We start from the raw sequence: 24,981 nt of genomic DNA on the forward strand, positions 1-24,981 counted from the left end.
AACCAATGACATGTGTCAACCAAGTCAGCGACCCTGACCCCCGATCAAGTTAGTCGCCTCTTGTGACAAGCATAGTCGCCTTTTGTGGCAAGCGTGGGTTGCTGAAGACCAATTCTACCCCGTATACACATTTCTGGCTAATACACAAAACTGGCTAAACAGAAACTTTGTGATTTTTCACACTTTCTATAAAATGAGTGTTCAGTAATGTAATGTAAACAAGTACCTGATTAGGATACGCATCTCCTGAAGCTATAAGTTGCTTGTTGGTGTCAAAGATCATCCACAGCTGACTCTCATATTCAGACTCGTACAACATGTGACTGAGCAACGAGCAGTCTGGCATCACCTCACCAGCTTTACTCTGTGAACATAATAAATTATTATTTACACAGAAACTAAACATTCTCAGAGAGGCATATACACACACATATCAGGTGAGGTGAGGTGAGGGTTTAACGTCGTGCTTGAGAATATTTCGTTCATATGACGACGTGCATGCGTGTGTATGTGTATGTGCGGCTGCTTGTACTAGCCCAGACTGAAGCTGGTTTTATAGTGCTAGCCCACTGAGATACCATGCTGCAGTGAAGCATGAATACCCCACTCAGACACATTATACTGACTCCGAGCCGACCAGTCCTTGTTGTACCCATTAATGCCGAACGCCAGGCAGGGACCAACAAGTACCATATTTTAACATCTTTTCGTATGACGCGGTCGGGGATAGAACCCGCGACCTTCCGCTCTCCGGGCGGACGCTCTAACCACTACACCACGGAGGCGGTCACACACATATCAGAACATCAAATCAATCTTTTAATTAAATCTAAAAACAGCATAATTTCCTAAACAAAAAGATAAAGCTGACAATACCATAGAAGCATATTCATGTGTTTATTGTTCTGTGCAGCATAATCACAGCCACATCAACACGATCAAATCCTTGATTTCTGGATACATTGGCTAACAATCAGTCTGGCCATTCATAGTAACTATCTTCTTAAATTATTCCTATCACAGGGGACTAAACAGTGAGTAAGATGAATTCATTAATTAGATGTCCTAATTGATGAAAGATGTACAGTGAGTTGGGTTTTACACCATCTTTAGAAATATTCCCGCAATATCATTGTAGGGGAGACCAGCAGTAGGCTTCACACATTGTACCCATGTGGATTTCAGCACGTACCAGCAGATTAGTGAGTGAGTGAGTGAGTGAGTGAGTGAGTGAGTGAGTGAGTGAGTGAGTGAGTGAGTGAGTGAGTGAGTGAGTGAGTGAGTGAGTGAGTGAGTGAGTGAGTGAGTGAGTGAGTGAGTGAGTGAGTGAGTGAGTGAGTGAGTGAGTGAGTGAGTGAGTGAGTGAGTGAGTGAGTGAGTGAGTATAGTTTTACGTGCTTTTAGCAATATTCCAGCAATATCACAGCGGGGGAAACCAGAACTGGGCTTCACACATTGTACCCATTTGGGAATCAAACCTGGGTCTTCAGCGTGACAAGTGAACGCTTTAACCACCAGGCTACCCCACCAACAGGATGAAGATGGTACTCCTTGATAAAAGGAGTCTACAAACCTAAAGTATACAACACTGCCCGTGAATTGTTACACCTTGGATGACCAGTTCCCCATACATAACAGTGACTTCCACTTCTTACACCACTGTAGTGCTAATACTGACCATGTGGAAACTGTAGGACAGCTCTATACCATAGATCTGTCTGTTCTCTGGAAGACAATCTCTAGCACCTTGTAGACACCGCATACGATGTTCAGATGGCCTGGAAACAAGCAGAATCACTACAGTTCATCACAAGCCTGCAATATCAGTCTTCTTTATACAACATCAATTCTATACAACATTAATTCAAACTTTAACAGTTTCAAAAACAATTGTTGAAAATAATGTATTGTTTTGAGTTCTAGAATGATGAAGATATTGTACCTGATAGGTTGCACCATAGTTTTCAGGTTAATAGAAGGAAAGCATTCCTCATTCTTCAGCTGGGAACGAATATTGAATCGTGAAATGCCCTCTGCTACATGCTGAAACACAAATTAATGTGACATTTTAGTTTACCAGTTGCACATATACACACAGTACATCAGTAGTGAGAAAATGACAGTGGGACACTGAAGACATGTTCTCTGCAACTGTAATAACCACGTGTATGGAGGTACTGACTGTCCACACAATGACACAAACAACACACTCTACATCTTGCTTGTGTCAATGTAGGAAATACCCTTTGTATGAGATCTTTAGATCATCATGCTGATTCTTCTGTTTGATTGGCATTTCAGAAGTTGATGAGTAATAAGAAAAGCAGGATACTTTATGGATAACAACTCTTTTATTTCTTATGATGCAATGTTGGGTCCTCATCCATAAAGGACCGCCTCTGTGGTGTAGTGGTTAGAGCGTCCGCCCGGAGAGCGGAAGGTCGCGGGTTCGATCCCCGACCGCGTCATACCAAAAGACGTTAAAATATGGTACTTATTGGTCCCTGCCTGGCTCTCGGCATTAATGGGTACATGCATTATTCTTCTGTTTGATTGGCATTTCAGAAGTTGATGAGTAATAAGAAAAGCAGAATACTTTATGGAATAACTCTTTTATTTCTTATGATGTGATGTTTGGTCCTCATCCATAAAGGACCGCCTCCGTGGTGTAGTGGTTAGAGCGTCCGCCCGGAGAGCGGAAGGTCGCGGGTTCGATCCCCGACCGCGTCATACCAAAAGACGTTAAAATATGGTACTTATTGGTCCCTGCCTGGCGCTCGGCATTAATGGGTACAACAAGGACTGGTCGGCTCGGAGTCAGTATAATGTGTCTGAGTGGGGTATTCATGCTTCACTGCAGCATGGTATCTCAGTGGGCTAGCACTATAAAACCAGCTTAAGGCTGGGCTAGTACAAGCAGCCGCACATACACATACACACGCATGCATGTCGTCATATGAGCGAAATATTCTCAAGCACGACGTAAAACCCAATTTCAACTCACCTCACCTCATCCATAAAGAATCCTGCTTTTCTTATCATACTGATTCGTTTTAATAACTGGTCCTTTTGCTACCAACTAAACAATTTCATAAGGAACGCAATCAATATGAATAATGAGCTGATGACAACTGTTAACTCAATACACAAACATACATACCATGACAGGCTGCCTGGCATCAAGCTGAGAACCATAGAATGTAATGGAGTAGTCGAGAGTTACCTCCCCTAGGTTGGCCCACCACTTAGCTACACACAACTCGAGAGTCACACCATCCTGTAAACACACAAGTATCAATCAAAATATTGAAATAATGCATATCTTTATCTCTGCAGTCAGTATATAAACATGTGGGACAGATTTGATGACAGTTAATATGACCAACATTTTAGTACAATTACATGGTATCAATGAACACATGTCTCTATAGGCCAAAGGGACAATATAGCTTGTCACTGTGATATATTTTAACAACAAGTTTGGTTGGTTTTTGCATTTTAAGCCAGCGACCATTTTGACGACCCACTGTCAATGATTGGTGGCATATATTTTCATATTTACTCTCTCTATTGTCACAAGTGAGCGAGTTAAAAGTTCACGTCATATCAGCACTATTTCAACCATATTGTCACAATGTATTGGCACAGATAGTACCACTGACAAAATCTGTGTGACAGCACCACGAATTTGTAAATTCTGTAACACCTAACAAGAATCATGAATAATGAACAGCAAAATGCATTATGACATTAAACTTTCAAAATGAATTTATGATATTTAACTTGCAACATAAGTCAACAAAATGACATTAAACATCACTATTCTGGTGCCCCAAAAAGGCAGTGAAATATAGTATGTGGCTATGTGGTGTATACCAGCAGTAAAACTGACTCTAGAGACTATCAATGGCAGGCAGTCCGGGGTTCACTTACCAACACTGGGAATGCTTGAGTAGTATCTCCTAAGTCGGATATTGTTATAAATCTCTCAAACTCGTACTTCTTGTACTGGTGTTGTGGAGACACCTGCAGGGTGTGTAGGAGCACTCTACAGTTCTTCTCCGTGTCTTGAGACTTCACATGGAGAACTGCCAACACAAGTCAAGAAAGACCTTACAGTATGTTATGGGGATGGTGAGGTAGGCTAATGATTAAAGCTTTAACTGTATTTCAGTTATGTAATAGATTGTAGGATTGATGAGGACGGAAAGCATGAGGCGATGCATGTTAAAGATGTTTACCACTTTGGTGAAAACCCTTGTGTTTGTATGAAACTGACTGAACTACAATCATCATGAGCATTGATCTCTGCAATAGGGATACAATGACGTGTCAACCAAGTCCCATCCAATCCCGTTTGTCACCTCTTATGACAAGCGTCATAAGAGGTGCGGTGGGCGAACTGGCTGAGGCGCCAGGCTAGTGATCCAGCGAGGTTCTGGTGTCGGGATGGAGCCCACTTGTAACCGGGTGTAAAAAACCTCAGAGTCAACTTTGTGTGCAGACTCTTTCAGTGTTGTCACAACCCCTAATGTACAGTACATGAGCCAGTGCACTTAAAAGAACCCACGAATCTGTTGGTATTTGACCAGATGGTGGCCACATGAATACGTGCGAACACCTAGTTGTGGGTGCAGTAAACTTGGACAAAGTACTGTGACTATGTGTCCCAGTCTACCCAGCTGTGAATGGGTACTTTGTTAGGATGAGAAAGCCACAATAACTCGGTGCATAGTGGCTGCAAGAGTTGTATACTCCCTAGGGAGTTGAGATTGATAATAACGATGTGCCGTTGAGATTGACATCCAATGATCGAGGGAAAAATACCAGCGCCTTGAGCATGCACTAGTTGCCTGGATATGTGCGCTATATAAATATCCTATAATATTAATAGCGTTGGTTGCTGATGACCAATTCTGGCCCAAATCTTCATGGGATGGTGAATAGGGATTCAAATCCATCATTATAAGTTTGTTTCTGTACAGAACAAGAACGCTTCCAAGGACATCAGCAGTAGAACCCACCTGCGTAAGTTGATCCTTCAGGCACATGGATGAACCGTCTGTGTATCTGACCTGGCCGGAATCTCACATCCTTGTAGGACAGTGAGAAGTTTATACCGTCTGTCACTCTGTAATGAGATGGATAAATACAAATATACTCAATCAAATACTTAGGTGCAGATGCACACAAGTCACCACAAAACAGTAATCAAAATAGAAGCAGTTTAATGTGACCAACAGCAGACGACAATCCCCCTGCTCACCTTGAAGGCACTATGACAGTGATAGGAACCCTGAACAGTGGACCCTTCTGTATATTCTGGACATCGTACCCACACACCTGAAGACAAACAGGACAAACACAATCAACAAATGCCACTAGATTATGCAGACAGAGGATCGCTTTAATCAGATAACTAACATGTCTTCTTGTATAACACCACACTCAGCAATATTCCAGCTGTATAACATCAGTCTGTAAATAATTGAGAGGATCAGAAATCCAGTGATCAACAGCATCAGCATTGATCTATGCAATTGGGACACGACATGCACCATCCATGTCAGCAAGCCTGACTTCCCGATCCCGTTAGTCGCCTCTTACGACAAGCATGGGTTGCTGAAGACCAATTCTAATCCGGATCTTCACTTATTTAGATTGTCCAGACATGCTGTTTCAGTAACTGAATGATTGTACACGCAAATGTCTGCTAAAATACTGGATCTCTCAGGAATCAATCTTCTTTTACAAGATCCTGTAGCAGTATTTATGAAGTGTGTTTGTTACATTGGGAAATTGGGAATACTTTGCAACTTTAGCTCCTAGTCTAAAGGACAGCCTCCGTGGTGTAGTGGTTAGACTGTTCGCCCAGAGAGAGGAAGGTCGCGGGTTCGATCCCCGACCGCGTCATACCAAAAGACGTTAAAATATGGTACTTGTTGGTACAACAAGGACTGGTCGGCTCGTATTCATGCTTCACTGCGGCTTGGTATCTCAGTGGGCTAGCACTATAAAACCAGCTTCAGTCTGGGCTGGTACAAGCAGCCGCACATACACATACACACGCATGCACGTCGTCATATGAGTGAAATATTCTCAAGCTCGACGTTAAACCCTATTTCATCTCACCTCCTAGTCTAAAGCAAAGTCTATAAAATATGTTTTGATCTAGTAAACTATTCTAAAAGTAGTCCACACTAAACTCCACTGAAATAATCTCAGCCCAACATAACAATGTCTTAGGCAAAGACTGTGAGCGAGCGAGTGAGTGAGTGAATGTTGTTTTAGGCACAAAAGAAACATACCCTTGTGAAAAACACACAATCATATTCATGTGATAAACATGAAACACTGACATATGGCATCATTTTCATTTCGATTTCATAATGAACAATAAGGCTTCCAAATCTGAAAAACACTCTCTACTAAAAATTAATCCGTCGAAACCTCTCCTGATATTCCTGTCATTGTCATGAGAGTCATGATTCTAGTAATAAGTACCTCTGTAAAGTGGTCCCCTTCTGACAGCCCCCGAGGGTCAACTTTGACTGAGAAAGTCCGGGACACATTCATCAGCTCCAGATGTGCCGGACACTGAACCCAGGGTGCCTCACACACCAGGCTGAACTGGATGTTGAACTCGATCTTCTCAGTTTGAGCTGAAAGTATTCAGGATTATATTAGATAATGAGTTGTTTCAAAGCCATCATGAATAGAATTTCTGTATTGATGGATCGTTTGTTGTTGACCGCTGCATTCAGCAATATTCCAGCTATCTGACCGCAGTCATTAAATAATCGAGTCTGATGAACACCATGAGCATTGATCTGCCAATTGGGATTCCATGACATGTATCAACCAATTCAGCAAGCCACCTGATCCCATTAGTTGCCTCTTACGACAAACATGGGTTGCTGAAGATGGATCTTCACGGGTCCACATCAACTGTATATACATGAGTCCCATCTGCAGTGTAATTGCTGCATCAAATCAATAGATAAAGAGGTTGAGGCAAGAAGTAAACCAGCAACAGCTCTAACACATAGTCCATTGCTTCAGTGAACAGTCGTATTTCATTAGCTGACTAAACTTAGACAAAGGACACTAATACTACTACATTGCAAATCTGCCAAATGTATTCACACTTGACAGAGGAACTTAGTGCTTACAAATTCAGGAAACACTGACAATGAAGACACAGAATAAGAACTATTTATTGGTATTCCAACTATATGACAACGGTCTGAAAATAATCAAGTCTGGACCAGACAATCCAGTGACTGACACCATGAGCATCAATCCACACAATTGATAAATGATGACATGTATCAACCAAGTCAGCAGTTAAGACCACCTGATCCTGCCAGCAAGCATGGGTTACTGAAGATCAATTCTAACCCGAATCTTCACATGTCCACAACATGAATTACAAACTAAAACATGTCAATGATGTTGTCATTTACAGGAAATTGAACCAAGTGTTGTAATCACTCATAGTATAATGAAGGCATGTTGCTTTGGCTTCTAATCTGGGACTTCATACATCCTGTTTGTTACCAGGGCCCCTATGACAACAGAAACCAATTTCAAGCAGAGATATTGGAAGGTGGCAATTTTGGATATTTTTGTAATTTGATTGATTTTTCTCACCAGCTTTTTCCTCAAAATACTTGGGTTCTACAGACACTGACACTTCAGAGGGCTTCTGCAGCTGGGGCACCTCCCGGAGATAGATCCCCCTCTTTCCTCCCTGACACGTCACCTGGAACTTCACGTTCCTCTCCTTCTCTGCGGCATTCTGGCACAGGTAGTCAAACGCTTTCTCCACCTGTAGGTAGAAACATCACATTCTGACACAGGTAGTCAAACGCTTTCTCCACCTGTAGGTAGAAACATCACATTCTGACACAGGTAGTCAAACGCTTTCTCCACCTGTAGGTAGAAACATCACATTGTATCTTCCTGGCTACAACTGATCAGTTTATCCATGAACTGTGGACTCATAAAAGAATCACTTTATTGCAAGATGTTTAGCAAGACCTTCTGGCTTGCAAAATATTCCACATCTTTGGATCCAAAGACAAGTTGTTTTAGACAAACTAGTCTGAATCATACAAGTTTGTTATGAACAGGTTTTTGAAGTGGCTCCTTCAACGTCTACTGAACATGAATCAACTTATTATGTTTCAAAACCTGAGTAGATTCCTCACCTGTACCAGACCATAGCCCATGGCAAACACTTCAACAGTGTCCACCTTCTGTGCTGTGTTCTCCAGAGCTCTCCGCACACTGTGTGGAGTGTAAGGTACTCCGTTTGCCTTCAGACCAGACAGCACAAGGGCTGAAACAATCCATCAGGACATGTTGGTTTTCTAGTTTTGCCATGCATACAACTGGACTTGGTAAACGTTGAAAACCACCTACTACTGTAAGAAACTTAAGTTAAACTGAAAGAAAGTGAATGATTTCAGGTACTACACAACTTAGAAATTTGTATCAGTCATATCTCAGCACTCAAAAGAGTAAGCTTGGTTTTATGCAATATTCCAGCAACACCACATCAGGGGACGCCAGAAATGGACTTCACACACTGCATCCGGAGAATCATGGAGAACTGAACCTGGGTCTTCGACATGAAAAGCAAATGCTTCAACCACTAAGCTACCCCACCATCCCAAACTCAAATGAAGGTCATATTATTGAAAGAAAACTTTGTATGTATTGTTACTAAGAGAAGCAAAGATAAAAGTGAAACAACCAGAAACAACTTGTACATCTGGGACTGTAAATTAGTAGTAATAATGACTAAAACATGGTAATTAGTATAAGCATAATCGCCAGTATGGTTTCGATGAAGTACTAAGTATGTCATGTTATGGTTTATATTTTATCAACATAAGCTCCAAAATCACAAGTATTCAACAAACATTATAATGAGTCGACCAGACCTGAAATGGTTGATATCTCTGGTTGCCATCCCTGTGAGGTCTCAAAATTTGAAGGGGTACCTAGCAACATGTGCTGGTTTTACAAGCAGTCTGTACCAAAAAGGAACAGTCTGTCATAAAAACTCTGACAGAAACTAACCCAAACTTGTCTACTAGACCAAACAATGCTACCAGACACTGGCTTCAGATTAGTAGCTGAAACAGCTGTAAGAGTGAGTGAGTGAGTGACTTTGGTTTTACGCCGCTTTTAGCAATATTCCAGCAACATCACGGCAGGGGACACCAGAAATGGGCTTCACACAATGTACCCATGTGGGGATTCGAACCCGGGTGTTCGGCGTGACGAGCCAATGCTTTAACCACTAGACTACCCCACCGCCCCAACAGCTGTAAGAAGCAACCAAAGGGCTTGCAGACTGCGGCATTTAACAACAAACTCTGATTACCTGATATCAGGCAGCTCAACAAAATCCCAAGAACTGTGGGTGTGGTGAAAAATGTTCTACTTTCATCTGTCAACTTACCTATGGCGCCACAGGCATTAGGAGAGCTCATGCTGGTACCATTCATCAGCTGACTGCCGCGGAGAGTCCAGTTTGGTACTGAGGCTATGGCTCCTCCAGGGGCGCTGATACACACTCCTAGAGCACCATCATGACTAAAACAGACATAAAACGTTTTACATGATGGGGAAATGTGTATCCAGTACACAGAAACATACAAAACATTACAAAAAAACATCCTCCCTGTTGAGAGATACTAATCCTTAAAACATTTACTGTATGAAATTCTGAAAAAAAGTTCAGCACTTAGGGGACACCTAGAATCTTATACTATAGCACCTAATCTTTTAGGACTTTTCGAACCAGAAATGTGTACTCTGACTAAATGTGTGCACCTGGTTACAGGTGAAAATGATTCTCCAGGAGGTTGCAGTAGAATTCCTCACCTTGGACCCCTGGAAGACCATGTGTACTGCATTGGAGGTAGTCGTTCCCTGAGAGAGTATTCAGCAGCCATCATAGCGGGAGTGACATGGGCTCCAACACCTACAGCAGGCAATCATACAGGTTGAAAGGATTCGTGTTGTTATGAAAAGTATTTTACACATATCACACAAAAAGTTAAACACGGAAGTAAATCCAACAGTACTTTCATGAAACGCACTACTGCTGTTAAGATTGTGTTCACCCATCACAGTCAGGGCAAATCTGGGATTCACACACAGAATCCTGGCACAACAAAGGGAAGCAATTCTGCACACCTTTGTGAGTGTCCCTCAGAGTAAAGAGAAATGATACACAACTGCAGGAAAGAGATGACTGTCTCTATATAGACTGAAATGCTGCTCATATGATGTCAAAATGTAACCATTTATACAGCAGCCTCTGCAGTATCATCATTTATTTGCACTTTCTGATTCCTAAAAACACCCATAAAAGAGATGAACTCACCTAGAACTGCTGAAGTTGTCCCGCCTGGGGTACCCACTGTGGATAATGCTGGGCCATTGTTGCCAGCACTAGCTACAAATATCACACCATGCTTGTTGACTGTATCATTGATTATATCACACACACGCCTGAAAAACAAAACAAGCCAATAACCACATAAATTAATGAAAAGCATTCACACATAACAGAATCGGAATGACACACATACCTGTAAATGTATGATGAGGAGGAAAATATGGTAATAATTACTGTGATGAAGGAACTCACCCTGAATTTTATGAGGAGGAAAATATGGTAATAATTACTGTGATGAAGGAACTCATCCTGAATTTTATGAGGAGGAAAATATGGTAATAATTACTGTGATGAAGGAACTCACCCTGAATTTTATGAGGAGGAAAATATGGTAATAATTACTGTGATGAAGGAACTCATCCTGAATTTTATGAGGAGGAAAATATGGTAATAATTACTGTGATGAAGGAACTCACCCTGAATTAGACCAGTGAGACGCTTCTCCATAACTATAGTTGATTAAATCACATTTGCGCTCCAATACCTTGATCATCTGAAAATAACACAAATCATTCCCATGGTAGAATGTAACTGCTAGTTTCTTAGTGAATAACTGTTTTTTATGTCAGTCTGGAGAATTCTGATTTGAGACTTACTTATTCTAAGAATGTGGTTTCTCTAAAGATGCACAGCTGCTTTCTCACTGCCACTGTCCAAGGCAAAGCTCTTACTTCTTGCACAAAACACTGACAGGACAAATAATTAATGATAAAATACACCACTGTACATATCAATAGTAAGACAAATGTTTAGAAACAAACATAAAGTTGCAACAATAAAAGTCAATGACTTCTATATTGCGTCTTTACACTCACAGCTCTGACAAGGGAGGTTCCTGTCTCCATTGAGCCCAGTCGTGTATCTCCTACTTTGATGGAGACGATCTGTGCCCCTGGCGCCAGCCCGTTCCTCTCGGGGTTGTCTGGGAAGTGGCCAGCTGATATGCATGCCACGTGGGTGCCGTGGGAACCTAGAGGGAGCGAACATACAAACTGACAAGTGTGCTTCATCACAATCATCTTGCTTCGTAGTAGATGACAACTTAACTATGAAGGAAGTGCCAATATCATAAACTATACCTGTTATTTCAGACATACTGACTGACTGAGTTTAGTTTTACACCGCTTTTAGCAATATTCCAGCAATATCACGGCGGGGGACACCAGAAATGGGCTTAACACATTGTGCCTATGTGGGGAATTGAACCCGGGTCTTCGGCGAGACGAGCCAACGCTTTAACCACTAGGCTACCCCACCGCCCCTGTTATTTCAGAGTATAAATGAATGTACATTTAGTTAGTTTGTTGTTTACTACCCCACTCAGCAATATTCCAGCTGTATGAGTACTATGACAGCAGTCTGTAAATAATCAAGTCTGGAACGGACAATCTGGTGATGCAATAATGAACAATGTTCTATGCAGCTGGGATATGACATGTGTCAAACAAGTCAGTGAGTCTGAGCACCTGATCCTGTTAGTCTCCTCCTACAACAAGCATGGGTTGCTGATCACCAATTCCAACCCAGATTTTCAAGGGTACATATATTTAGGATTTAAATGTATTCAAATGATAAAACAAAACTTACCTGCATTAGTTACAACTTCCAATACATTGCCATCATTGTATATATTCACCGAGAAGTTCATCATGTCTGGAATAAAACAAGTACCATCAACTTGGAGAACATGAGTACAAGCACTTTGAAAACGCTTTTTAAAAAGTTGTTCGATTTCAGTAGACAGAAACTGAGGATAAGTGAGAAGGCCTTAGACAAGTCGATGCAATGTAACTTATACAATGGAACCTCCAATACATAGGATAAAGTGTTTGAGCATGGTCTTAGGTCAATTTTAGACTTTTTCCAGCAAATTAAGAGTAACAAGAAGACAAAGTCATCAATATCTCCCGCAATGGCAAAATACTCTTCATGATTATGTCTACGAGTTATGATTATGTCAAATATTTAGGTGTGTATATAGAAAAGTGGAAGGAGAGTATTGAAAGGGTTTTAAAGTTCTGCTCCAGAAAGGAGCACTATCACCAATTTCAGACTATGTCAAACTTTTTGCCATGGAATTGCCAAAAATATTTTATTCAGAAATCCAAAACTACCAAAAGGCACCAGTACACCACCAGATCTATGTATGCTCCAAGCTTGGTGAAGAAACATTGAACGGTTTTAGAGTTCTGCTCCGGAAAAGTGCACTACCACTAATTTCTGTTTTAGTCAAAGTTGTTGCCATGGAAATGCCAAAAATACTTTATTCAGAATTCCAAAACTACCAAAAAGGGAACCAGTACACCACCAGACCAATCTATGTGTCAAGTTTGGTGAAGAAATAGTGAACGGTTTTTAGAGTTCAGATCCGGAAAAGACAAATGTGCACGGACGGACGGAGTCCATTTTAATAACCCATGCAAAGCGCGTTGCGGGGGATAACTAAACAAAACTGGTTACAACATGTACCGACATGGGAAATTAAATCCAGGCCTTCCTCACTTCCATTATCTTGATCTATGGCAGACAGAAATACATGTATGTCTAACTGATACACATTCCAAAGAAGCTGTTGATGACATACAAGGGGAGGTAACTGACCTGCATTACTGAGTCTGGCACTCTCCAGCTCTTCGTGGTAGTTAGCCAGCAGTTTACAGCTTTCCAGGTCCCCTGTCTCACTGGTGTCAACACATGCCCTGACACACACAATATAGAACAACTGAGGACTGACATATATACAATTACAACAGGGTATCATCCTCATATTGTGGGGTTTAGAACAGAGTCAAGAAATTAAACTGTTTGTTGTTCCCCTTTTATATTATCATCAATATCAACTGATCTCCCAAATCCTGATTCTAATATCATTCAAGTGATTTAAACAAGCTGTCTGCAATTTGATCCATAGGCCAAAATCCATTTTGACTCTACAAGACTAAACTAGGCTCTTAGCACAATTTTTGGATATTTTACTGTTATGATACAGTCTTTTATTAGCTTAGTTTACTAGGATGATCTGGATATTACCACCCTCCAGCTTTGGAATAGTGGCTGAAGTCACACTGTCACAAACGTAACAAGCACAAGAACAACAACTGCATACCTACAACTGGTATATTTTGCAATCATCAAAAAGCATATTCAATAATATATTTCCCCAAACAGTGTCCATGGAAAAGTGCACAGTAGTACCCATACCTCCATGTATTGCCATCATAGAAGACAACACAGTCATACACAGGCCCACAGTCAGAATACTTCTTGTCAAGACTCTGTAGTATATCAGCCTGTGCCTGTAGATCCTCCTTAATAAGTTTCTCCTCCTGTTAAGCAGAACAATTTACAGGTGAATGTTGAAACTATGAGCGAGTGAGTTTGACATCACATTATGTCAGCTTAATGTTCACACAACACCCAGTGAAGCCAACTGAAGGTATTTAATATTCGTGAGACCAATAAGCACAGGTAATGAGGTGTTGTGACTATGGACAAGGGTTAATCATCTTGGGTTCAGATCCAAAACCAGAGATTCCTGGCATGGTTAACCGAGAGAAAACCATGGACTTATCTTTACCTGGCGTGCATTTATCATTTGACAGACCAATACGTCATAGCTGAATCTTAATCACAGGCCCAGAGCCTGAATTTAGCAACATTTCTCTCTATCTACATAGATCTGTTGATCTCAAATTATAACTATGCCATTTCATAGTAAATAAGGAGTAAAATCTACTAGAAAGGATGGGTTTTGGGGTGCTACTGGTAGAATCAAAAGTTTGGGGGACACACATGGGTCACAATTCTCCATCAGGGGTCAAAACACATCTAAGTTTGTCAGTGTCCAAAAAACGCCCAAAATTCCATAAAACTGGCTTTCTGCTGTAAGTACATACCAAGGAAGCTCCAACTTTTGTGTCCAAATCCTCCAGTTTCTTGACAGCATCAGCAAGTGCAATCCTGTGATGAGGGTCCCAGTGCTGTTCCCTCCTCTCCCTAGTCATCCTCTCCTTCAGGCCTTTAGGGAACAAGTCAAAGGCATTCTTCACACCGATGTGGTACTTGCCTGACCGATTCTTCCACGACAGCGGAATCTGAGGACATTCATGATTCATCAATAGACTGACTGACTGAGTTTGGTTTTATGCCGTTTTTAGCAATATTCCAGCTATATATCACGGCGGGGGACACCAGAAATGGGCTTCACAAATTGTACCCATGTGGGGAATCGAACCTTTCGGCGTGACGAGCGAACGCTTTAACCATCAATAGATGGTACTGATGGGTGTCAAACTAGTTTCATCATACCGTCATCTCACAACATGACTGCATAAACCGTACATCTGCATGTCTTCAAAATGTACGAATGTGATGAAAAGCAAGTGAAGAAAAATGTTTCAAGAACAGATACAGATACCTAGACTATGAGCAGTAATTTGACATTTAGCTACTTTTTACAATCAGATCCCAATTCATACTGCAAAGTAGAAATCAATCAGTATTCGTCATTACTTTCATTCCAGTAAATTTTCTCTGTTTTCATTTCCAAGGAATAGTTTGTCACATGAAAACCAAAATTGGTATGACATACCACTATAGCTATTTGCAGCACACATCTGCTTCAAACAAAATATCAAAAGCACACTTGGCACCATCATAAGTCTTGAACGAGTGGGTTGGTAGGACATAGCTTTTAGTGGTATTTCTGTAACATCAACCCACCAGCACAGGTATATTACACACAAAACTTATACAGGGCTAATCTAGGATTCAAACACATGATCATAACTTGGTGGACGATGTAGGGGGAGACAATGTTGCCGTTGATCACTGAGCTACTCATGACTGGAGTCCATCATGAACCTACACCAGAAGGGTATTAATGACCATGTTTTCCTGACAGCAAAACAAAATTATTATTTTTTGATAGGCATTGGTAAAATTTGGGTAATGACAAAATACGAGGCATATCTGCCACTTGGTCCAACTAAATGAAAGCTGTAAACAAATGGAGCAACTTCCACAGAAATTTTACTCTTGCAATAATCTGAGGATGTAGTCAATATTGTCTTGAACGTAATAACCATGAAGAATAGCAGGAAACACCTTGAACTCTGGTAAGGAAAATAATACACACTGGTATGTGTGAAAGATCCAGGTGGCCATACCTTGAGTGTCTTGCCAGTGAGGCCAGTGATCTCCCCTGCCACTGCCTCCACCACTTGAGAAGTGTCCACATCACCGGACCCGGTAGCATCCACTATGTCGATAATCTTAGGACGACCATCACTGGTCACCTGAAACAACAAGAAGACATACAGTCAAATCCCGATGAGTCGAATGCCGGTGTCTCGAATATTATGCATAACTCGAAGTACCTGTCGGTCCCGACCATTCCCTGTTATAGTTGTCATCATTTGATTTCCGGTTACACGAATTCGTCTCATAAATACACACGATGACTCGAGAAGAAAATTTGGTCCCATGAGATTCAAACAACAGCAATCTTGTATACATAAGCCGAAGTCAGTCAATGAGAAGTTGATTGGTGTAGCAAACTGATCCAATTAACACACCTTTCCGCCTTTGACGGGTGAGTTCAAAAGGCAGGTTAGTGATTTTACGGAAATCCCTGTCTGTGCTAATCAGATGGGAACTGATAAGGTGCCCCTAATAAATCATTAGATAAACAAATGCTTAGGCGGAGGAATTAGGACTGGATCTTCTTTCGGATTTGACTGTAGTTATCAATATCACCTGTCACAGCGTTCTGTTCCTATTTTGACAACTATTTATTCTTCCTGCAAATAGTGATACACAAGCTGTGAAATGACTACTGAGACTGTGAGAGGATTAATGTTATATCAGCAAAGAGAAGATCACAGAGTCATGACTCTATTAAAAATAGTAACATGGTTCCTGTTTTTTAACTCCACCACAACAATCATGTACTGAAAACACATACCACATTTAATTTCCCTATCTAATCATAATGGTTGCGTTACTCAGAAAATCTGTCCCCATCGGGGATACCATGCGCTAAGTCAAGAAACACATGACAAGTGCCATAACTCTGTAACACGGTTTTTGAGAAAATCTGTCCCCATCATCTCGGATGGACTGACAGAGCTCAAACCTATATCTCCCTCCCACTTCGTGGCGGGGGATAATGATGTTATGGTCATATGGTATTTATCATGTCTAAGCAATGTGAGGAGTCACACTGGATGATGACAAACAGTAGCACAAGCTGATGACAACTGTATACATTGACAGATGATTGTGCTCAAACTAAATATTTCAACATGTTCTGTGGTGAACGTCCATGTAGTAACCCAAAACAAGGTCATAATACATGTACTATTGCTTGATTGTTTGTTTGTTGTTCAAGGCTGCACTAAGCTGTTACCCAGCCATGTGACAGGGCTCTGTAAATAAATAAATCTGGACCAGATAATGATGACAGTGACTGGCATTATGAGCATCGATCTACGGGATACGACGACACCCATGTCAGCCAGTCTGACCATCCAAATAACGCATCAGTCACCTCTAACATAGTAAGACCACCTCCGTGGTGTAGTGGTTAGAGCGTCCGCCCGGAGAGCGGAAGGTCGCAGGTTCGATCCCCGACCGCGGTCATACCAAAGGACGTTAAAATATGGTACTTGTTGGTCCTGCCTGACGCTCGGCATTAATGGGTACAACAAGGACTGGTCGGCTCGGAGTCAGTATAATGTGTCTGAGTGGGGTATTCATGCTTCACTGCGGCATGGTATCTCAGCGGGCTAGCACTATAAAACCAGCTAAGTCTGGGCCAGTACAAGCAGCTGCACTTACACATACACCCGCATGCACGTCGTCATATGAGCGAAATATTCTCAAGTACGACGTAAAACCCAATTTCACCTCACCTCACCTCTAACATAGTAACAACAAGCATGGGTTGCTGTAGACCAACCAATTACTATTATTGCTCGTATTAGCAACATATGCTTGTTCAGACACACAGGTGTGAGTAGCATTCCATTTCTGAAAATTAACATGGATATACCGGTTACTGTTTAATAGGAAATTATTCACTTGGTGTAACGGGATACGGAGAAATGAGGATGAAAGATTGCTGATTATTTTCTAGTTTAATCGTTAAATAACAAACAAGACATAAATTAAAAAATAGTCACATAAAATCATTAGATGGCTGACATGAATGTGCTGCTAAACCCTCAGTTTCAGACAAATCCAACTTTTCATCATGTAAACATAAAAAATTATAAAAATAAAATAAAAATTAATAAAATCCCAAATCATTAAATTTGGAGCAGTTTACTACTTGAACGATCTGTATACATGGTATACAACTAGAAATATTGAACAGTTTAGGGGTTTAGGAGCCACAAAATAATACAGTGAGTGAGTGAGTATGGTTTATGCCACTTTTAGCAATATTCCAGCAATATCATGGCAGGGGACACTGGTCAGAAATGGGCTTCACATATTGTACCCGAACAGGGAATCGAACCTGGATCTTCGTCTTGACGAGCCAACGCTTTAACCACTTTTCTACCCCACAATCCCCAAAATAACACAGCATAGGTGTCATATCTACAGGTCGTTATTGTCATAATACTGCATACGTTGATTATCAAATTGTACTTTTTTGTAGTTTTACATCCTGTACATAGTATAACAGCATGGCCAATGAGTTGAGATGAGTTCAATCAGTAATCATAGTGATGTCACTCATCATACACATATATGAGACATCAAAGATTATTCATACAGCAGAAAGTCAATTCAACAAAAACAATGACAATATAGGTTGTTCACTGGTCACGAGGGGGGCATGGGTTGATGTACCCTCCATGTTTGTTTAACAAACATCGAGGGTACATCAGCCCATGGGCCCCGAGGGACCAGTGAACAATGTATTTATCATACCGAACACCTTAATGTTAATTTTGAACTGTTTGAAGCACAAGTATTGGATCATAATGAGGAGTACCGGAGTTAGGCAACAGCCCCAACACTACTAACACGAAGTACCAAACAAATTCCCCCAGTCCGGCATTTCCAGCAGGTAACATAGAAAATGTTATTTGCTAAGCCAATCAGAAAACGACACTATGTGTGAGGTAAGATAAATAATGATATATACCATGTATACTAAATAATTTATTTTGTCACCATGGTTACAGCAAGATTCTTTTGAGTTAAGTTACAATGAACTTAAACACAATGTTAACCATGTACTTTAGTCATGATGGCATGTCGCTAAATTTAGTTCAGTGTTCATAGAACAGATTTCCTTCTGACACTGCACTGGGGCAGGTTCAAATTGGCTTGTTTTAAAATCCTTATAAACAAACTGCATTGAGTGCAGTCCGTAAAATATTCAACAACCTGACTCATTAATATTTAGGCTTTGAGCAGCATTTAGAAGTGGTAAACATTTACGCGAGAATTTATGGATGTCATAAATATAGATGTTGACATCCATAAATTTTCGCCCTTAATTAACATCATTTGCTTTAAATTTACACTATGTATACAGGATTTAAACAAACCGAAAGAAATAATATTCTCAATCTGCACAATGTTCACATCCTGTTCATCCTCATTACAGACCACCATTGTTAACTGAATGGCAGGGTTTGCTAAGTTATAATAAAGAAAGTGTGTTGATGTACTGTACACACCATGCATTATGCTGAAATGTAAATGTACTCATCCCAGTACACAGCAACTCCTTAATTCAAAATAAAACAAGAGTCATCAGAAGATGACAAATCCCCCCGCCCCCATAAATTTGAAAGAACAAATCAACTGACAGTTACTTAAAAGTCCAACTTGATTTTTTTTGACTAAGTCCAAATCGTTTCCATGGAAATCATACAAAATAAAAATGCCAAAAATCTGCAAATAGCAAAAGGCAATACTTCAAGATCTGTGTGATATATCTGTCAAGTCTTGTAGAAAGACATTGAACGGTTTTCAAGTTGTGATCTGGAAACAAAATCCTGGAAACGAAACCCATCCCTCCCATTAGAGATTAAGTCCAAATCATTTCCATGGAAACCAATAAAAATAAAAATGACAAAAACCTGCAAATAGCAAAAGGCACCACTTTGGGATCTGCCTCACATATCTGCCAAGTTCTGTTGAAAGTTATTGAATGGTTTTCGTGAAACCCATCCCTCCCTTTTGAGACTAAGTCCAAAACGTTTCCATGGAAAACAAGGAAAACAAGAGTCACCAGAAGATGATTTATCCCCCCAGCCCCCACATATTTGAAAGTACAAATCATCTGACAGTTACTTAAATTCCTTAAATGACTTTTTTTAAAACTAAGTCCGAATTATTTCCATGGAAACTGAGAAAATAATAAATCACAAATATCTGCAAATAGCAAAAGGCACCACTTTGGGATCTGCCTCACATATCTGCCAAGTTTTGCTGAAAGATATCAAGAAGTTTTCCAGTTGTGCTCCGGAAACGAAGCCTACCCCTCCCTGTTGGGACTAAGTCTGAGTCGTTTCCATGGAAACCGGCAAAAATAAAAATGCCAAAAATCTGCAAATAGCAAAAGGCACAACTTAAGGTTCTGTTTGATATATCTACCATGTTCTGTTGAAAAATATTGAACGGTTTTTTAGTTATGCTCTGGAAACAAAATGATTACGGACGGACGAACGGACGGAGACCATATCCCCCCCCCCATTACATGCCGTGGGGATAATAAAAATGACAAAAAACTGTAAATAGCAAAAGGCACCACTTTAGCTTATGTTTGATATATATACCAAGTCTTGAAGAAAGATATTAATCGGATTTCGAGAAACGAAGGTCACCCCTCTCTTTTGAGATTACGTTCAATTTGTTTCCATGGAAACCAAGGAAATACAAAATGACAAAAATCTGTAAATAGCAAAAAGGCAACACTTTGGGATCTGCCTCACATATCTGCCAAGTTTTGCTGAACGATATTAAGAAGTTTTCAAGTTGTGCTCCAGAAACGAGGTCCGCCCCTCCCTTTTGAAACTAAGTCTGAATCGTTTCCATGGAAACCGAGAAAATAATAAATCACAAAAGTCTGTAAATAGCAAAAGGCACCACTTTAGATTCTGTTTGATATATCTACAAAGTTTTGCAGAAAAATATTGAATGGTTTACGGACGGCCAGACGGATGAGGTGTCGACTACCGGTATACCCCCCTCACGACATGCCGGGGGGATAAAAATATATCATACCTTGCGTACACAATGACATTTATTATGTACCATGTTATATTTGATTAATTTCTAAATGACAATGTGCATTCACAGCTTTCAGCAGTTATTTCCACTTGTCAGAGAGACACACAAAGTATGTGATCTGGACAATCAGTTGTCAGCCTCAAAAGCTGCATATATATTTTGAATCTACAATGAATGAGTTTCCAGAAAATACTAAATTTAAGTATGCACAATTTAAATAAAAATATGCACATAGGTGAAATTCGCTGTTAAATATCGTCACATATTGCTTAAATTCTGTACATTTTTGTCAAAATTGATTATTTCATTTCCTCTTTTTACAGTTTCACCATGTCATTCAATAATATGAACAACTATCAATGACTAACAAATTTTATAACACTTTCAGACGTGTTTTTGTGTGACATGCAAAATTTCCTTGTCCATGCCCAGGCAGTCACGCGAATGAGTGACCCCCCTGTCAGGCATGGTTTAGAAGAATAATACTTTATTGCCTTTTCAGGATTTTGTTAGACGAGGGTAGGGCAAAATCCCACCCTGACAAAATCCCATAGGAAAAAAATGTCTGCACAGTGCTGACAAAATACCAACAGTGTTAAAAATGACATACAATATTTTTTTATTTTTCCTCATAAACAAGCAGTATTGATCATAAGCACTAATAACATGATCCAACTCTATCTCATAAAATAATGCATCATCTTGGTATATTTTCATGGCACATGTAATCATCTAAAGCATCATTCTAGAACATCAGCATCTTTGTACATCTTAACTGATGTATAACTGGGTGACTATGAGATGTAACAAGAACTGGATTCTCCATTGTCAACGATGTCTTCATGGACCCACGACATTTCTAATGCATTTTCTGCTTGAACATTCCCACCTAATACTACCCTTATTTGTAACCTTCTTTGTGTACAACAATCCATCTAATGCTACTTCAATTCCTCCCTTATTACTCTTCAATACTTCCATTTTGAAACACTGATAAAAACTGTCATCATCACAGACACAGGCTGATAGGACTGGGACGATTCACCAATGCATCGCGATACATTTAAGTTTGATACAGCTATCGTATCATCGACTGGTGTATCGATACACAACTTTTTTTCAAAACGGTATTATCTTAAACATGTTACAGTACTTAATTAGAAAAATACACAAGTATGATGGAGTTACTTGTTTGTTTATTATAATAGTGTTATTGTTCAGCACAAATACCTTGAAATAAATCATTTAAAATCTTGATACCGTGTCATTCTTTCAAGGTGTATTTATCGTGATATGTATCGTATCGCAGGTAAAATATTGTGATATGTATCGTATCGTGACATAGTGTATCATCCCAGCCCTACAGTCTGACTTTGTGTGCTGGTCAGTAGGTGCCTGATTCTGAGGATGTGGTTTCGAATCCAGGATGGGACTCAACCGCCAAAACTATTAGAATCTATCACTGAGAAAGTGTAATCCTAAATATAACATGTTACATACATCTTTCTTGTTTTATTTTCTCAGGTAATGTGTGAGGTGCATCCATATTATCTGTTGTGCAGTTATCTCTTCAATGCAGATTGCACTTGTCAAAATCTTGGTGCAATGCAGAAACTATGATGAAATGGCACCCTGTAAAAAAGACCTATGTGATGCAAGTCACAGATCATTTCAGTTAAAACCATGAGCATGGACTTAAACAAGCTGACAGATCACATACCGTAATCAGTGTTATCTCAGATTTGTGTAACAATGCCATGTGACTTAACACAGTGAGCTGTGGGACCTAGCACTGTCCATGTGCCACAAACATGCCCAAAATGAGAAAGTAACTGAACAGAAGGCATAGATGTTTTCGTCTTTAGCTAGGGTCTATGCATATTCACGTGGGTTTAAAATCTTGTGCCTTTCATGGTTATACCTGATGAAAGTGTTAATCAGTCAGCATCGTCAGTATTGTTAGACATATTGCTGAGGGACAAACACGTCCATAGAGCTCCACCCCCAGGGTTAAATATTATTATTTAGAAATAGTTTCCATTATTGGGAAGACATTCATAGAAGCATAGTTATCATTCACACTTTCGGTGAATGTGCAGTGTGGGTGATTTTTCATTGGTTTATTGTTTTGTTTCGGTTTTGGTGTTTTAAATGTTCAGACATAATTCTCTTGACTTTCCGTTTATTTTATAAATGGGGAATACGAACTGCCTCATTCCCAGTAACACTGTAAGAAAGTACAGTGATGAATATGATGAATATCATCTCCAGTTCTCACTGAAAATTCACTGACACGAGCATAATTCCATTGTGTTGCTATGGACATTTTTACAAATAATCTCAACAGGCTGCGGTAATTTTGAAATAAGTTTGCAACCTACATTATGACAAATTTTGTAACTAAACTTGAAAGTAATTTTGAATTATATAATGGCTTATAAATTGCATTACCTGATATAATGAGTGAGTGAGTGAGTTTAGTTTTACGCCGCACTCAGCAATATTCCAACATACGACAAAACCGGAAGCATGCCAGTGGATATTTTTCACACGCTCTGCGCATGCAGAAAAAATCCAGTTATTTTTACTGCTCTTCACAATCGCGGCATGGCCGCCCTCTCACTGTCAACACAAGTGACCCAGAAAGCTACGTCACATAAGTTCGATCATAATATGATCGGATGGCTTGTCGCGTAAACAGGATGACTTGTAAGGACGATCTCTTGTGTCAAATTCAGAGCTAGAGCAGTCCCAAGTAATTTTATGGTATTTATGTCCATGAAACGTTCGTTTTATGTTTCAATACTTCCAAAAAACGATGAAAAGTCACAAATATTAAGCTTATATACAAGTATTGTGCAGGGAATTATTCTTCAGGCTCATCGTGACGGGCATCAAACCTCAGAAAGTAGACAAACACCACGAACTGGCTTGCAGAAACGTCAATGTGTTCTGTGCTGACATGTCGGGTGGGTACATTGTGCCAAGATTGTATTTATCAATGAGGCAATAGCTCGAACTTCATCAGGTACAAATTCACGGAAATTCTCAAAATGCATTAAGTTTTCTATAAGAAATGGCCCTTACTTGTTTCCAAAGTTTTAAAGTTTGACAAGGATATCACGTGTCTGGACATGTCACAATTAGACCAGCAACGTAAACAAACAGAAGACGGGTGCTGTAAAATTTACAACGTGTGAAATTTATACGGTTTACATTTTATTTGAGCTGATAAAGTTAATTATTGATCTAGGGTTAAAAAGTAGTTGTTTGCTGAAAATGAGCTATAACTTACATTTGGTAACTTGACACGAAACATTTTCCGGTCAAAACGAATGAAAGTGGTGTCACCAGGAGATCAAAACTGCAGATATCGTAAGTTATCGCTACGTATTGCGACAATTACCATTCAAAATGGGCGATCGAAGTTACATGACGATCAAACTTGTGTGACTTGACGATATATTCTGGCTAGTGAGGCAACTTTATAGTTTATTATTCATTGTTTACCTTTGTGGCTTGAGGGATTACCATAGTGATGACTGTTCATAATTTATAGCTCACATAATCATTGGAGTGTCAACAATTTGGAACACGTCCAACAGCACACATTCTCCCAGATCATGAAAGTGTGACTGATGAGCTCATGAACTCTCAGAGGACCTGTTAATGGTCATTTATCATGTTTATGCGTCTACAATATTGGCAATTCATCGTATGACGGTTGCTTGATAAAACCATCACAACTTGATGTATTGTTTGGCTATTTCCAAAATGAATCAGCGTTATCAAGGTAATCTCAGCATCGATTAATCTTAAATCGAAGAGAGAGAGAGCCACGACTGTAGAAAAAAGTAAGATTAAGAAATGTTTTGTCTATCCTTACGTGTCACTGTAACCGATTTTGACAGAACGACAACCTTCATCTGATTTGGGAACAACGTTAAGTTTGACGAAGTCACCCTCTAAGCGTGATGGATATAAACAAGATTCCGCAAAACTAGTGCGTGTCACTGTCAGAATGCTGAATCATTCGTTGTACACTCGGAATAAAATCTCAGCTGAACAGTACCTGTAATCCAGGAGCTCCGGGATCGACTCCCGTATCAAGGATAGCGATGACCACTCCCTTGCCATCGTAGTTAGGATACTTCGACAAGTACACAGACGCTCCAGTCTCTTTCTTAGGTAAAATACCGTCAACGGGAAATTCAGCGTCTATAGAAGTCGCCATGTTGGCTAGA

The 24,981-nt window shown here is 40.1% G+C and overlaps 1 protein-coding gene across 1 annotated transcript in view; it reads right to left on the minus strand.

The window, feature by feature from the left end:
• The window catches only part of LOC124281114 (tripeptidyl-peptidase 2-like), a 35,184-nt gene extending 10,203 nt beyond the window's left edge, over positions 1 to 24,981 (minus strand). Inside the window, 21 exon segments of the mRNA XM_046717127.1 lie at positions 227 to 364; positions 1,679 to 1,778; positions 1,943 to 2,043; positions 3,161 to 3,277; positions 3,934 to 4,088; positions 5,025 to 5,131; positions 5,267 to 5,343; positions 6,505 to 6,662; positions 7,654 to 7,831; positions 8,214 to 8,344; positions 9,476 to 9,609; positions 9,901 to 10,000; positions 10,406 to 10,533; positions 10,897 to 10,973; positions 11,296 to 11,450; positions 12,068 to 12,133; positions 13,082 to 13,179; positions 13,682 to 13,806; positions 14,377 to 14,574; positions 15,649 to 15,777; positions 24,810 to 24,981. Of these exon segments, the coding sequence (XP_046573083.1) occupies positions 227 to 364; positions 1,679 to 1,778; positions 1,943 to 2,043; positions 3,161 to 3,277; positions 3,934 to 4,088; positions 5,025 to 5,131; positions 5,267 to 5,343; positions 6,505 to 6,662; positions 7,654 to 7,831; positions 8,214 to 8,344; positions 9,476 to 9,609; positions 9,901 to 10,000; positions 10,406 to 10,533; positions 10,897 to 10,973; positions 11,296 to 11,450; positions 12,068 to 12,133; positions 13,082 to 13,179; positions 13,682 to 13,806; positions 14,377 to 14,574; positions 15,649 to 15,777; positions 24,810 to 24,971 (2,634 nt within the window). The 5' untranslated portion in view covers positions 24,972 to 24,981.

This window comes from Haliotis rubra, unplaced genomic scaffold, assembly GCF_003918875.1.
Source record: "Haliotis rubra isolate DU_JTF1 unplaced genomic scaffold, ASM391887v1 Scf28, whole genome shotgun sequence".
In the NCBI taxonomy this organism is placed as follows: domain Eukaryota; kingdom Metazoa; phylum Mollusca; class Gastropoda; order Lepetellida; family Haliotidae; genus Haliotis; species Haliotis rubra.